Source organism: Camelina sativa, chromosome 6, assembly GCF_030686135.1.
Source record: "Camelina sativa cultivar CO46 ecotype springtype chromosome 6, ASM3068613v1".
Lineage (NCBI taxonomy): Eukaryota > Viridiplantae > Streptophyta > Magnoliopsida > Brassicales > Brassicaceae > Camelina > Camelina sativa.
In genome coordinates, this window is record NC_141885.1 from 20858204 (window position 1) to 20873588 (window position 15385).

At 38.8% G+C, this 15385-nt stretch overlaps 5 protein-coding genes across 5 annotated transcripts; 4 read left to right on the top strand and 1 right to left on the bottom strand.

Moving 5' to 3' along the window:
• The first annotated feature begins 4102 nt into the window (after window positions 1–4102).
• On the top strand, window positions 4103–4669 carry LOC147942866 (uncharacterized). The gene has a single exon (XM_087456216.1). It carries the CDS (start codon window positions 4103–4105, stop codon window positions 4667–4669), a length of 567 nt encoding a protein of 188 aa, XP_087312342.1.
• Window positions 4670–5101: 432 nt separating this feature from the next.
• Window positions 5102–6760, top strand: LOC104791954 (cytochrome P450 CYP94D108). The gene has a single exon (XM_010517968.2). It carries the CDS (start codon window positions 5149–5151, stop codon window positions 6649–6651), a length of 1503 nt encoding a protein of 500 aa, XP_010516270.1. The 5' UTR covers window positions 5102–5148; the 3' UTR covers window positions 6652–6760.
• A 952-nt stretch (window positions 6761–7712) lies between these two features.
• Window positions 7713–11099, top strand: LOC104791956 (exocyst complex component SEC15A). The gene is made up of 2 exons (XM_087454227.1): window positions 7713–8055; window positions 8551–11099. The coding sequence occupies exon 2, from the start codon at window positions 8552–8554 to the stop codon at window positions 10922–10924; it is 2373 nt and encodes a 790-aa protein (XP_087310353.1). The 5' UTR covers window positions 7713–8055; window position 8551; the 3' UTR covers window positions 10925–11099.
• A 31-nt stretch (window positions 11100–11130) lies between these two features.
• LOC104791955 (psbP domain-containing protein 6, chloroplastic) lies at window positions 11131–12610 on the top strand. Its single transcript, XM_010517969.3, has 3 exons — window positions 11131–11648; window positions 11888–12204; window positions 12291–12610. Exons 1-3 carry the CDS (start codon window positions 11351–11353, stop codon window positions 12459–12461), a joined length of 786 nt encoding a protein of 261 aa, XP_010516271.1. The 5' UTR covers window positions 11131–11350; the 3' UTR covers window positions 12462–12610.
• A 79-nt stretch (window positions 12611–12689) lies between these two features.
• LOC104791957 (bZIP transcription factor 49-like) lies at window positions 12690–15088 on the bottom strand. Its single transcript, XM_087454228.1, has 2 exons — window positions 13373–15088; window positions 12690–13259 (listed from the first exon to the last, which is right to left on the bottom strand). Exons 1-2 carry the CDS (start codon window positions 14880–14882, stop codon window positions 12850–12852), a joined length of 1920 nt encoding a protein of 639 aa, XP_087310354.1. The 5' UTR covers window positions 14883–15088; the 3' UTR covers window positions 12690–12849.
• Between the last annotated feature and the right edge of the window lie 297 nt (window positions 15089–15385).

Sequence of the window (15385 nt, forward strand, 5' to 3'; positions counted from 1 at the left end):
CAGCATTTGCAAATTTATTACTCTACCCACTCACATTTTCGACTGATTTTTTTTTTTTAATGGCTTCGTGGTTGAAATTAAAACATGTGCATATATTTCATTATTAAGTATCTTTATCATTGACTTTTTAGCATTTTACTTCTTTTTTTGGAACAAGCATTTTACTAATTTTATTTCAATATTTTTGATTCTTAAGTTTTATTTAATGTAGTATAACTTCTGCTTAGTTCATTTCATTACCAAAATGTTAACATAATTGAGCGTAAGTTATACATATAAGAGGAAATTAATAGGATTGAGAGGAATAAATGAGTATACTTGCTTGTTTTGCAAGGATGTCCGCCACATGGTTGACCTCTCTCTCCCACATATGATTGAAAACATGCAATGGAAGAGAAATGAGATACCCACAAGTGAATATCTCCCATTATTCTCTTGTTACTGGTTTGCATTCTCCCTCTTTCATAATATATTTTATAGAATATATCAATTATGTTAACACGATTTTCCCGTTTCAAGGTTCTATAAAGGTTTGCAAAAGAGAAAACAAAAAGATATGAGGAATAAATGAAGAGAAACATAAAATAAAGTTTAGATTCCACCGGCCAAAGCTTTGGAGTGCGTAAGTGAAGAGAAGACGGTATAAAATTATGGGATTAAGGAAAAGCGAGATGGGCCTCTCTATTGCTTCTACAACTCTCTTTTGTTTGTCTCTTCCTCCGCTAAAAGATATTAATTAACAGTTGTAGGAAATGATTCATTCAAGTAAAGAAAGTTCACGATGCATGTTGGATGTTCACGTTACATAATTATTTCTTGATTCGAAATTATACATGTAATGCATGGCTAAACTATAAGAGCATTCAAACTAATTTGTTCCATATATACTTCCACATAAATGGCAACGTGTATATAGCGGATTCGCATGCTAATTTCTTTTAGTATATATAAGATATGAACATGAGCTGTTTTAATATGATTTAACTTAAGCTTGAATCCGTTCTAAGTAATAACTTTTCAATTGTAAAGCTTATTTACTCCATATACCTATTCATTGTTTTCTGTATTAGATCGTTTGTAATTAAAACCAAAGTGAAATTGACTGATACACTCCAATTTTTTGTTGGATATCCGAATAAAACCAATAAGAAAGCTACCGATCTTGTATTCTTGTAATGAATGACCATTCCAAATACGATTAGTTTAGGAAGCTGTTCAAATATCGTAACACGAACTATTGATATGATTTGATGGTCAAAGATTAAGATCAAACAAGATATTTTTTCTAACTTTAATTACCATATATATAAATTATTTTCACTAAAAATAGAAAGCAAAAAGAAACAAGTTCGTTAATTGGTTTTACAAAAGTGTTCAAAAAGAGAACTGCTTTTATAAATAATGAAGTTTGACTGATACAAACTAATACAATGCACGTAGAATCGTAGATCAATCATAGATAACATATTCATAAGCATTTATAATTTTATATCATCAAAAGTTTTGGTTTCTCTACTTTTCTTTTCAAGCAAAGTAACAACGGTGCACCCTTCTTTTCTCGTCGTCTTTGCTCTTTCCCGTGAAATCATTCTCTCTTTTTTTTTTTTTTTTAAATTGGTAATAAGACCTATAACAACTTCTAGCTTTAATTTTTTAAAATTATGTAACGTTTCAGTAGCAAACACATTCCCATATTATAGAAAAAGGTGTATGTATATTCACGCGCTTTTTCTCCATGATCTTTTCATAATATAATAGTATTAATCTTTTGAAAGAAAAGGAATCGTCGTAGATATGTCGGATCTTTGATATTTGTTTGTATCCATGACAAGTTCTAGTATACTATCTCATCTCCCATACATTTATATATCTCCTTTTGATAATCGGATATTCAGAAAACATATATGTCTAGTGGTCAAATTGTTTTTGTACCACCGGGTTTTAAAACAAACATAAGAAACAAGTCTCAAACTCGGTAGATCAAAGATAGTAATTCTCTTTAAAGATGATAAGTTATGAGATATGGATCGTCGTCCACCTTTGTTCTGATGTTGGAATTATCTACGAATGAATCTAATGAAAATATCTAATGGATCTGTTAAGATATTGACATGTAACGTAAAGGTTATGAGATGATTGAATAGAAAGATTCATGCGTGTGTCAAGAAAACACTTGATCATAATCAAAAGCCAAAAAAAATCTCTAATTCCTCGTAAAGAAATGTATTATGGAAACCAATATTAGTCCATTTCGTGATTGTACGTACGTAACATCAATCTCTTTACTACTGCAGCTGATCGATCAAAAAGAAAAAGAGCTCACAAGGAAATTATATAAAGCTAAAGTTTTTGGTCAAAGAATCCTTTTGAAAATAAAAAACATATATATCTGAGAATAGCATAAACATCTATGACTCTTTTGTAAGTGCACAATAATTTTTTGACAAAAAAATGTCCAATAATTTGGGCAATCTTGTCCTGTTTATCTTTCAAATAATTGAACTGAGTATATACATCTTTTGGTACAGTAGAGACTGTAGAGTTATAAAAGATGAATGACATGCAAGTTAATTATAAGATTCAGACTCAATAGAACCAGAGTAGCTAGATTTGTTTTGGTTTATTTGATTCATATATAAAATAGCCTTCACATCTTTGTTAACGGCAAAATTATAGTGAGTAGTGACATTATCAGTCATTCTCAATCAGCTTTCTTGGCAGGTCGTCTTTTATTAGAGAATGTGCTACTCGCAACAGAGATTGTCCAGGGTTATAGTAGGAAGAACATCCCACTCAGTACAATGCTAAAAGTTGACCTGAGGAAGGCTTTCGACTTAGTTAGGTGGGATTTTATCATATCAACTCTCATAACTGTTAATTTACCAGAGGTTTTCATTGGATGGATCCAGAAATGTATCTCTACGGCTAGTTTTTCAATCTCAATAAATGGGCAAACAGATGGATTTTTTAAGAGCACTAAGGGTCTGAGACAGGGAGATGCTCTGTCGCCTTATTTGTTTGTATTGGCCATGGAGGTTTTTTTGGGTCTGTTACACTCAAGGTATGAATCGGGTTATATATCCTACCATCCAGGAACTTCTGATTTGGAGATCTCCCATCTGATGTTTGCAGATGACGTGATGAGATTTTTTATGGGAATAGTTATTCTTTACATGGTATTTATGAAACTCTAGAGGAATTTGCAGGCTGGTCAGAGTTGCACATGAATAGGGAGAATACACAACTCTTTCACGCAGGCTTGAGCCAACTAGAATCCAATGCTTTGTCAAGCTATGGATTCACAGATGGGTCTCTGCCTATTAGATATTTGGGTCTGCCCCTGAAGAGTAGAAAAATAAAAATTGCAGAATACGCCCCTCTAATTGAGAAGATTTCAACTCGATTCAATTTCTAGGCTACCAGATCTCTATCTTTTCCAGGCAGACTTCAACTGATTGCATCTGTAATTTCTGGAATTGTTAACTTCTGGATATCCACCTTCATTCTCCCTCTTGGTTGTATTAAGAAAATTGAATCTTTATGTTCAAGTTTTCTCTGGTCTGGTAGCATCGATAAGAGAGGAATGGTGAAAGTGGCTTGGTCTCAAGTCTGCTTGCCAAAAAAAAGAAAGAGGCATGGGCTTAAGGAGGTTTGCGGATTGGAACAGAACTCTGTGCTTAAGAATGATCTGGCTCTTGTTTTCTAACAGTGGCTCTCTCTGTGTTGCCTGGCATAAGCATCACAACTGCAGCAATACAACAAGTTTATGGAATTTGCCTGAAAAACACACTGATTCATGGAACTGGAAGTGTCTGCTAAGGCTGCGAGGTCTGGCTGAGAGATTTCTCAAATGTAACATTGGTAATGGTAGGCTTGCCAGCTTCTGGTTCGATAATTGGACACCTATTGGCCCTTTGATAAAACCCATTGGCAGTCACGGCCCTAGAGACCTTAGAATTGAGTTAAATGCAAAGGTTTCTGATGCATGTAGTTCTGAAGGTTGGAAGTTGGCTGATCCGAGATCTGAACAGACACTGAGCCTTCATGTGCATCTGACCAGTATAGACAAGCCAAGTGATGAGAAATGATCAGACAGTTATGAATGGATAACAAAGGCGGCAATGGCTTCTCTTCTGCAAAAACTTGGTATGTGCTAAGACCAAGAGCAGCTACAGTCGATTGGTATACTTCTGTTTGGTTCAAAGGAGCCACACCTAAACATGCTTTCTTTATGTGGACTGCAAACTTTGATCGTCTGCCTACAAAAATCAGACTTGAGCGCTGGGGTCTGCAAATCAATACTTCTTGCACTCTTTGTTCCGCTCATCCTGAAACAAGAGATTATTTGTTGTTGTCGTGTGATTACGCTTTGTTCCTTTGGAATGTAGTGAGCAGGAGATTGGAACAGCCACCCATATCTTTTCATACCTGGTCTGATTTACTCTCTTGGTTGAAGGTTAAGAACATCAGGTCGCCCCCTATCCTGCATAAACTGATTGCACAATCAGTCTTGTACGCAATCTGGAAACAACGTAATAACCTGCACCACAATCAGTTTCATGTGTTGCCATCAGTGTTTTTCAAGCATATTGACCGAGAGATCAAGAACACCATCACTGCCAGAATTCTCAACAAGCGCTTCAAGAAGCTAATGAGCTTATGGATTTAACGAAGTTAGAATTTCCTCTAATTTGTCATGTTGCTTTCTTGTTTTATCTTTTTGCCGAGAAACCAACTACACAGACTGTATAATTTGTATCACCAAACTATTCATATTTATATGATATTTGCAATTTAGCAAAAAAAAATAGTGAGTAGTGACTACTAACACATCATGAATTAAGTTAAGGTAACACTAAAACGTACGCACACTTGTATGACCTTTAAGGTCTAATTCTAAAACGACACCGGTTTTGATGTTATAAAAGAACACAAAATTTGTATGGGCTTATTTGCTTTTGCTTGGGTGTAAGTTATATGGACTTGTAACCCAATAAACCGGCGATTTTGGGCCCTAAAGAAACCCACAATTGTGCGTTCAATTTAATTGGTTCGGTTCACTTCTGGTTTAAAGCGTACCGGAACAACCACCGCCGAAGATTAAAAAGGTGAAAAAGGCAACTCAAAGAAGAAGACAAAATTAAAGATATGGAGCTCTTCATCTTCTTCCTCTGTTTCCCTATCTTCATCTTCTTCTTCATCTTCCCCAAGAATTCTTCTTCAGAATTCGGTTTCAAGTCGTATCCTCTCGTCGGAAGCTTACCTGGTCTAGTGAAAAACCGTCACCGTTTCCTCGACTGGACGGTGGAGACTCTGTCCCGATGCCCAACCCAGACGGCGACGTTCCGGCGGCCAGGGAAGCTTCAATTCGTCATGACGGCGAATCCAGCTAACGTCGAGTACATGCTCAAGACCAGATTCGATAGTTTCCCTAAAGGCGAGCGGTTCATCTCGATCCTTGAGGATTTTCTCGGCCGCGGGATTTTTAACTCAGACGGTGAGATGTGGTTGAAACAGAGGAAGACGGCGAGCTCTGAATTTAGTACTAAATCTCTCCGTGACTTCGTTATGAACAACGTCACCGTAGAAATCAACACTAGGCTTGTTCCGGTGTTAAAAGAAGCTGCGACCACCGGGAAATTGATAGATCTTCAAGACATATTAGAGAGATTCGCGTTTGATAACATCTGTAAATTAGCGTTCAACGTTGATACAGCTTGTCTCGGAGACGACGGAGCCGACGGTGTCAGTTTCATGCGTGCCTTTGAAACGGCGACGGAGATCATCTCGAAACGGTTTCAGTCTGTGGTTTCGTATTCATGGAAGATCAAGAAGAAGCTCAACATCGGATCAGAGAGAGTTTTGAGAGAATCAATCGCGACCGTTCATAAATTCGCAGACGAGATCGTGCGTCAGAGGATTGATCAAGGGAGAAGTAGTACAAGTGACGACGAGAAGGAGGATTTGCTCTCTAGATTCATCAGCGACGAGGAGATGAATTCACCGGAGATGCTTCGTGACATTGTCATAAGCTTCATGCTCGCGGGACGTGACACCACTTCCTCTGCTTTGAGCTGGTTCTTTTGGTTACTCTCTACGCATCCAGAGGTGGAACATAAGATTCTACAAGAGCTAAACTCGATTCGTGAGCGAACAGGGAAGCGAACCGGGGAGGTTTACGGGTTTGAAGATCTTAAACTGATGACTTATCTGCACGCGGCGTTAACCGAGTCTCTAAGATTGTATCCGCCAGTGCCGGTGGATACAAAGAGTTGTGCTGAGGACAATGTGTTGCCTGATGGAACTATCGTAGGGAAAGATTGGGGGATATCCTATAACGCGTTTGTGATGGGGAGGATGGAGAGTATTTGGGGGAAAGATTGTGATCGGTTTGATCCCGAGAGGTGGATTGATGAAACAACGGGTGGTTTTAGAAGTGAGAGTCCTTACAAGTTTCCTGCGTTCCACGCGGGACCAAGGACGTGTTTAGGGAAAGAGATGGCTTATATTCAGATGAAATCGATAGTTGCTGCGGTTTTAGAGAGGTTTGTGGTTGAGATTCCGGGGAAGAAGGAGCGTCCTGAGATTCTGTTGTCGGTGACACTTAGGATCAGAGGAGGTTTGTTTGCGAGTGTACAAGAGAGGTCTTGAGTTACTTGTTTCAGAAGCAATATTTGGGTTTGGTCTACTCGTATCTTATTATACTGTCCATGTTTTACTGTAAACAAACACGGTCTTTAAGTGGATTATCGAAATACAATATCGGGCGTGACGTAGGAGAAGTGTGTGACCACTATGGTTGCATTCGAACTCGTTAAAAGTTCGGTCTCATTGACACAAGCTTACCACCTTAGACCTTCAAAAAGCATCGGATGACATAATTGATCTCTCTTAGGCTCTATTCTCTCAGATATTGGCATAACGGATTCAAGACTTTTGGCAATCAGTATCATAGCCAAGCAATTATATTTTGCTTAACCGTCATAAGTGTGTTAAGCTCTATGGGAAAGACTATTGTGATTAGAATAAGATGAAATGAAATACAATGTCATTATCTATTAAGAATTATGATTATGATTTCATCTAAGAACATTCTTTCTTACTAAAAGAAATTTAATAATTGTTGAAAGCATATTATTTTGACCCAATCCAAATAATAAATAAAACTCAACCAGAAACTATTTACTAGCAAAAAATCAACAAGTGCAGATTTTTTATTAGTTTTTTTAAGAGAGTATGTACTGAATAGCACAATTTTGGAACAAAATTAAGTAAATACCACAATGGTACGTTAGCGGCTCAGATCGCACAACTTTGCACCTTTATGTGATTACTTTAGCCCTTTTTTTAGCTGACTATCTCTCTCTTTTCCTCTCTCTCCCTCCCCAGCGTTGAATCTCTCTCTCATTACATGTTTTTCTTTTAAAAATGTTATTTTTTTAATACACATGTAGTTTTAAATACACAATTAAACTATCTCACACATACCAGGGTGTTTATGACTTTATACTTACTCTCATTTATCCAGTCATGATATAAAGCCAAACCGATGGTATTTACTTAATTTAGTTTTAGAATCGTGGTATCTATTAATGTTACCCTTTTTTTAATTACCACACCACAAAGACTTAGAAACTAAACCGTTCTATTTTTAGGACTGGTAGCAAATCTTTATGAACCGAAAATTCAGATTTTGTCAAGACAAAATCACTGATCAGTGAGTGATTGATTGATTACACTTGACTTTTCTCAAATCAGCGATCCCACCGGACCGGACCGGTCATATACCGATTTAAACCGTAAATTACAATTCCTGGCTTTTGGATAGTAACTAAAAACAAAACACTGATGAACCAAAGCCAACTCAAGAGAGCATCTATCTATCATTCTTTCTCCTTCATCGGACCGGACTTTGGATACGTCTTCTTCTTCTTCTTCTCCCCTTCGCTGTCTCTGTCGCACAAATCACATTATTTACCAAAATTATACAGTTTGTTGAGTTTCCTCTCACTCTCAATTGAAGCTCTCGCAGCCTCTTCATTCTCTCTCCAATTGGTTAGATCTTCAGCTTCTTGTTTTTTTTTTTTTTTTTTTTAAGATGGTGACCATTTATATGCGTTAAGGATCACGCTTGATGATCATCATATCATTACCTTTATTAATTCCTTGTACTGAACTTTTGATCTGGCGAAAATGTAGAAAAAATTCTCATTTTCGAGATAGGGTTTTTAGATTTCGTTGCTTTGCGGATCCTATTTCGTGACATTGTTGATTTTGTTATATATATATATATATATATATATGTTAGGGTTACCAGTCTGTGGTAATTGTTCGTCTAAAGTTCCCATTTTTGGATATTTTTCACATGTTTGTGTTGTGCTCAGGTTTCTGATTTTATGTATTTTTTACTCCTTCCTCTTATGGCTATTGGTATCTTCAAAGATGAAATTTTTTTTTTCCAGTTTTGGTTCATCGCTTCCTCTCCTTGATTTGACTGTTTTGATTGAGTTGTCCTCTTATTATTCTCGTTGATAAATGCTTGTCTGTCAGAATGATGGAGGCCAAACCAAAAAGAAGGATTGTTACAGAGAATGGAGATACAGGGGAGGATTTAGTTCTTGCTACATTGATTGGAAACGGTGATGATGTCGGTCCTCTTGTCAGGCATGCATTCGAAATGGGACGGCCTGAGCCTCTCGTTCATCAGCTCAAAAACGTGGCGAAGAAGAAGGAAGCTGAAATTGAGGATCTTTGCAAGACCCATTATGAAGAATTCATCGTTGCTGTTGATGAGCTCCGTGGTGTGTTGGTTGACGCTGAAGAGCTTAAGAGTGACCTTGCAAGTGACAATTTCCGTTTGCAAGAGGTTGGTAGTGCCTTACTGGTTAAGCTTGAGGAGCTTCTCGAGTCTTATGCAATCAAGAAGAATGTAACTGAAGCTATTAAAATGTCGAAGATCTGCGTTCAAGCTCTGGAGCTGTGTGTTAAATGTAACAGTTTCATATCTGAAGGCCAGTTTTATCATGCCTTGAAAACCATGGATTTGATTGAGAAGAGCTACCTGAAGCTTATCCCACTCAAAGTTCTCAAGTTGGTAATAGAGAGAAGAATCCCAGTGATCAAATCACACATTGAGAAAAAAGTTTGCAGCCAATTTAATGAATGGCTTGTTCACATTAGGACTTCCTCCAAAAATATTGGACAGACTGCTATTGGTCTCACTGCTTCAGCTCGCCAGAGGGAAGGAGAAATGTTGGAACGTCAGAGGAGAGCAGAGGAACAAAACACTGGGGGTTTGGGAGAATCGGCATACACTCTAGATGTTGAAGACTCGGAACAAGATTCTGTTTTGAAGTTTGATCTGACACCTCTGTATCGAGCTTATCACATCCACACTATTCTTGGAGTCCCAGAACGATTCCGTGACTATTACTATGAGAATAGGCTACTACAGCTCAAATCAGATCTGCAGATCTCTTATGCACAGCCATTTGTGGAATCATACCAAACATTTCTAGCTCAGATTGCAGGGTATTTCATTGTGGAGGATCGGGTGATTAGGACAGCTGGAGATTTCTTGTTGGCTGATCAAGTTGAGACAATGTGGGAAACAGCCATTTCCAAAATTGTAGCGATATTGGAGAACCAATTTGCCAGAATGGATTCGCCTACTCATCTGCTTTTGGTGAAAGATTATGTGACTCTCCTTGGTACAACCCTTAGACAGTACGGTTATGAAGTTGGTCCATTTCTTGATGCCCTTGACAAGAGCCGAGATAAATATCACGAGCTTCTTCTTGAAGAGTGTCGAAGGCAAATCGTGACTGCTATCACAGAGGACACTTATCAACAGATGGTGATCAAGAAGGAAGCTGACTATGAAAACAATGTATTGTCGTTTAATCTTCAGACCTCAGACATTATGCCGGCTTTCACTTACATTGCACCCTTCTCTTCTATGGTGCCTGATGTTTGCCGCATCATCAGGTCATACATAAAAGGATCTGTGGATTACCTTTCCTATGGAGTGAACACTAGTTTCTTCAGTGTTCTGAGGAAGTACCTCGACAAAATCTTGATTGACGTATTGAACGAAGTTATCCTCGAGACGATTAACAACAATTCAATCGGTGTATCTCAAGCTATGCAGATCGCAGCGAACATATCTTTCCTCGAAAAGGCCAGTGACTATTTTCTCCGGCATGCAGCTCAACTTTGTGGAATCCCAAGCAGATCAGTTGAGAGGCCTCAAGCTAGTTTAGCTGCAAAGGTTGTCCTCAAAACATCAAGAGATGAAGCCTATCTTGCTTTGTTGAATGTGGTTAACACCAAGTTGGACGAGTTCATGAAGCTCACAGAAAACGTAAACTGGATTACAGAGGAAATGCCACAAGGGCCGCATGAGTACATAAACGAGGTTGTTATATACCTCGAGACTGTTATGTCAACGGCACAACAGATCCTCCCAATGGATGCTTTATACAAAGTTGGAGTTGGGGCTGTCGAGCATATCTCAAACTCCATCGTCTCTACATTCCTCAGTGATGGCATCAAGAGATTCAATGCTAATGCAGTCTCGGCCATTAACCATGACCTGAGAGTGATAGAAAACTTTGCTGATGAGAGATATCACTCAAGTGGGCTAAACGAGATTTACAAAGAAGGAAGCTTTAGAAGCTATCTGGTTGAAGCTAGGCAGCTGATAAACCTGTTGTCGAGTAGCCAACCGGAGAACTTCATGAACCCAGTGATTAGAGAGAGGAACTACAACACTTTGGATTACAAGAAAGTGGCTACAATCTGCGATAAGTTTAAGGATTCTCCAGACGGGATATTTGGAAGCTTGGCAAATAGAAACACAAAGCTGACAGCTAAAAAGAAATCCATGGACATGCTCAAGAAGAGACTCAAGGAATTCAACTGATTCTCTTCAATAAACCGTCTAGTAGGTCCTGACCTCCCGACTCACACGTCATCATCATTTAGCTTTTACTGTTCCCTAAATTTGATTCTTCTGTTTAACCTCTGATCTTGTTTTTTGTATTTCTTCTTCTCTTTCTGTGATCCAATTTTATTAATCAATTTCAGTTTTGGCCTAATCGAGAAATAATCTTCTTTATAGCTCAGAATCTTGTATTAAAAAGCTTATAGCTTTAGATGTCTAATTTGACAAAAGTTGCAAACACAAAGGCATGGATGCCATAGGAGAGTTGTGTGGACCGAAGACCTCTTTTGTCTTACAAATTTGCCTTATCCAAAATAACACCAAAAACATTCATCAAAAGCTTTCTCAACCTCTCAAAACAATTAAAAAACCAAACTTTAGCTTTTGTATTCCCGTCCGACAAGAATGGCGACCGCGACTTTAGTTCCGACATCTAAAATCTTCTCTTCCTCTACCAAATGTCCAGCTTTGAGTAAAGCAAGGACCGGCGTAATCGTTGCATCGTCGCAACAACAACAACCAAGAAGGAGAGAGCTGCTGCTGAAATCGGCTGTGGCTATTCCGGCGATTCTGCAGTTGAAGGAAGCTCCAATATCGGAGGCGCGTGAGGTGGATGTCGGATCGTTCTTACCTCCGTCTCCGTCTGATCCTAACTTCGTCCTCTTCAAAGCCAAACCTTCTGATACTCCTGCTCTCCGCGCAGGTGATGCCTAATCCCATTCTTCGTGTTCTGCATTGTTCTGTTTACTTAATGAACTTTTGATTATCAATCTAATTTAGTTAATGCTGTTGGTTAGAGTTACTTATATTCAATTTGGCTTATTCACAACATTACCGTTTGGCTCTGTTTTTGTTTCCACTTCCTTGTGCTTTTGAGTATGGTGGATTGGTTTTTCTATTAGCTTTTAAATTAATGATCTTTGAAATCTAGTCTGGTTGCAGGAAATGTTCAGCCCTATCAGTTTGTTCTACCGCCGAATTGGAAACAGTTGCGTATAGCCAACATTTTGTCAGGTAATTACTGCCAACCGAAATGCGCAGAGCCATGGATCGAAGTGAAGTTTGAGAACGAGAAGCAAGGCAAAGTTCAAGTTGTCGCATCTCCTTTGATCCGTTTAACCAACAAACCAAATGCAACCATTGAAGATCTCGGTGAGCCAGAGAAAGTGATTGCTTCTCTTGGTCCTTTTGTCACCGGAAACTCTTATGACTCTGATGAACTTTTGAACACCTCTATCGAAAAGATCGGAGATCAAACGGTAATGATGACTGCTTCTATGACTGATCAATCATTGAAATAAGTTTCTGATTATTTTTTTGCTTTATGTCTTCTTGTTTGTGACAGTACTATAAGTATGTGTTGGAGACGCCATTTGCGCTCACAGGAAGTCACAATCTTGCAAAAGCGACAGCAAAGGGTAACACGGTGGTTTTGTTTGTTGTGAGTGCTACTGAAAAGCAATGGCAGAGCTCACAGAAGACTCTTCAAGCCATTCTTGATTCTTTTCAACTGTAAATCCTGAGTTATTGTTGAGACTCTGGACTCAATAAACCAAAGAGCAAACGGTATGTGTGAATTGAGTGTCTGTGTGTAGTACAATTAACTCGGATTCTTTTCTACTGTAAGTTCAAGCTATGACTCGGTATTACATAGTTTTTTTACTATTTGTTTTGCTTCGTGATCAAATGAGTCATATTTTGCTCAGCATGTCTCTACTTTAATTGCCAAACATTAGACAATGAATAGGCCTGATGTGTAACTTTCTGGGGTTATAAAAGATCAAAAGATTACAGGGTTAGGATTTCTATATCTAATTCACAAAAAACTAACAACGGTACAAGATGTTACTTAGATTCATAGTGTGGAAACTCCCTTCTTTTATGGTTTCTGCATACAGATGAAGTCAAGTGGTCACGAGATGAGGGACTTCAGGTTGTGGAAGGACGCATGAGTATGTTACATACTTCACACCATCCACAAGCAAGACTATAAAAACTTGGGACAGTGGATTTGTTCCTCCCATCATCTCATTACCGCCTTCTCTGGGATCAACAAGCACAGATACAACCATTGATGGGGAAGGCTTGGTGTCCCGGAAGTTCTCGTTGCTTGAGCTGTTATAATCTTTGGTTAGATTAACATCAGATACTGGAAGACCACCACGGAGGATTCTTCTGTTCTTTTTCCCATTGTGTGTATCAATGGTGTTCTCAGACTGTTGAATAGGTGGAGAAGCAGGAATGATGGCGCCTGAGGTTGTGGAGACATCAAACTGAAACACGTCGGTGCACATCCCGGAACTGAACATTGGACCTATCAGTGGATACATTCAAGAAAAATAGGTGTTATTATACGCAAAAAAAAAGACTGCTGTTTATGTCTCAAGCGGAGAATCAGCAAGATTGGAATTGGGAACTTGTGAATACCTGCAACACCTTCACGAAACCATTGCTGCATTTTAGCATTGGCTGTTGTTGATTTGAGTTGGTCTTTCGAAGCATCAACAGAGCCAGAAGATGACAGAACTTTCCGCTTTTCGCTATAGACATGCTTAGACATATCCCCTGTCCTTGTCGAGTCAGGTAAAGGCAATGCATGAAAAATACCTTTATTAGTAGTTGCTTCATCGCTTTTCCCTCCTTCGTTCTTCGTTTCAGAAGCCACAGCTTTCTCGCTCGCCAAAATAGAATGAATGATCAAATTCCCATCGATCTTCACAAGCTTTTCATTCCTTGGAACAAATAGAGATGCAACTAGAGGTTCACTACTATTTCCACGAGGTCCAGAGTTCTTTGTTGCATAAACGTTTCTTCCCTTTTCTTTATCAGAATCTCTGCCACAATGTACTCTATTACTAGTAACAGACACATCCAAGTGAAGATTAACATCTAAAACTCTTCCTCTAGACTGATCATAAACCCAGTCAGTAACGTAGTTAGACTTATACTCTCCAAAGGGAGCCAATGAACCAAACAAAGACAGACAAAACAGAAGACCAAGAACACTCAAACTAGCAACCTTCTTGAACTTCTTCGCCTTAGCCACAGATTGTTTTGGTTTCAACCGAGGAATAGGAAACAAAGTGGCCACTTGAGAACCTTGTGATTGAACCATGTAAGCAGGACATTGCATCCACGGAGAAAGCACTGGATAATACATTCCAGGCCGTGGAAGAAGTGACATTCCGGATCCTACTTGGTGCCTCAAAGTGACATTCTCAGCCATGAAGTAAGACATCTTACTGTTCAAATCCGTAATAGTGGAATGCATATTCTTAACTTTATCTTCTAACTCCTCAACGTAATGTCTCTTCCTCTGTCTTGAAAGGTGAGCACTCTCACGGTTTCTAATGAGTCTCACGTTCCTCTTCTTCTCATCACCTTCTGCACAACCATCTTGATCCAATATCCTGTACTTATAGTTCCTCAATTCTTCTTGATCAATCTCTTTTTGCCCCTTCGTCGTAATTGATTTGTCCTCCTCAACCTTAAGTTTCTGATCGAAGTGATTTGTCCGACTCAAGCTTTGTATAGTAACAGAGCAATCAGAATCCTTAGGCGATTCTCGATCGTAGCAGCTTGAAGTAGATATCAACACGCCGTTCGTGTCCTTCTCCGCGTATTCGTTAACAGAATCGCCTGAAGTTTCCGACGCCGGAGTAAAATCACCGGACATTTCTCCGTCGACGAAGAAGGATTCGTTCTCAGAAGGAAAGTAAAGGTCGTCGACACTGTCATCAAAATTCAACTCGTAGTCTCCGTCTCCGTCGTCGTCGATGAAAAACCTAAGATCGGAGATTGAGTTCTTAAGTAGAGGAGCTTGATCGGAGCTAGAATTGCAGAAATTATCACAGGGAGGAGGAGAGATCGCGATGGCGATGGAATCGAATTCGGAAGAGAAACTAAGGTAAGTGTCCTCCAAAACTGGTTCCGCCATTGTTGGAAAGCTTTTTAAGGTTTAAGAGTTACTAAAATGAGGAGGAAGAAGAAGAAGAAGAAGGAATTGTTAAGGTTTATAAAAAGAGCCAGCCAAAGACGCGTGTGGGTTTCACTGTAGATCTGATTGAGCCATTGAATGGGAGACTATATATAATAAACGCGCCTTATAAGGAGCGTGGGGGGAGCTTTGGACTGCATTATATTGCATTAACTTGGAGTAATGGCAGGGGTTTATATGCTCTTTTGGATTTAAATTTAATTACTATTATGTACATGTCTCTCTGACTCTTTCTATCCCAAAAATAAAATAAAAATAGAATTCTATGTTTAGATTTGGATCTTGAAAAAACAAATCTAATCTACTTTTTTTATATTCAAACTTTCCAACTCTTGTGTTGTTTTGGAGTCTCTTTGACGTCACGCATGTCTCCTCTCTTTCTAGCATCCCATCATTATTATCGATGTGTATAAGATATTTCTGACGGTAAAATATCTTGTCGA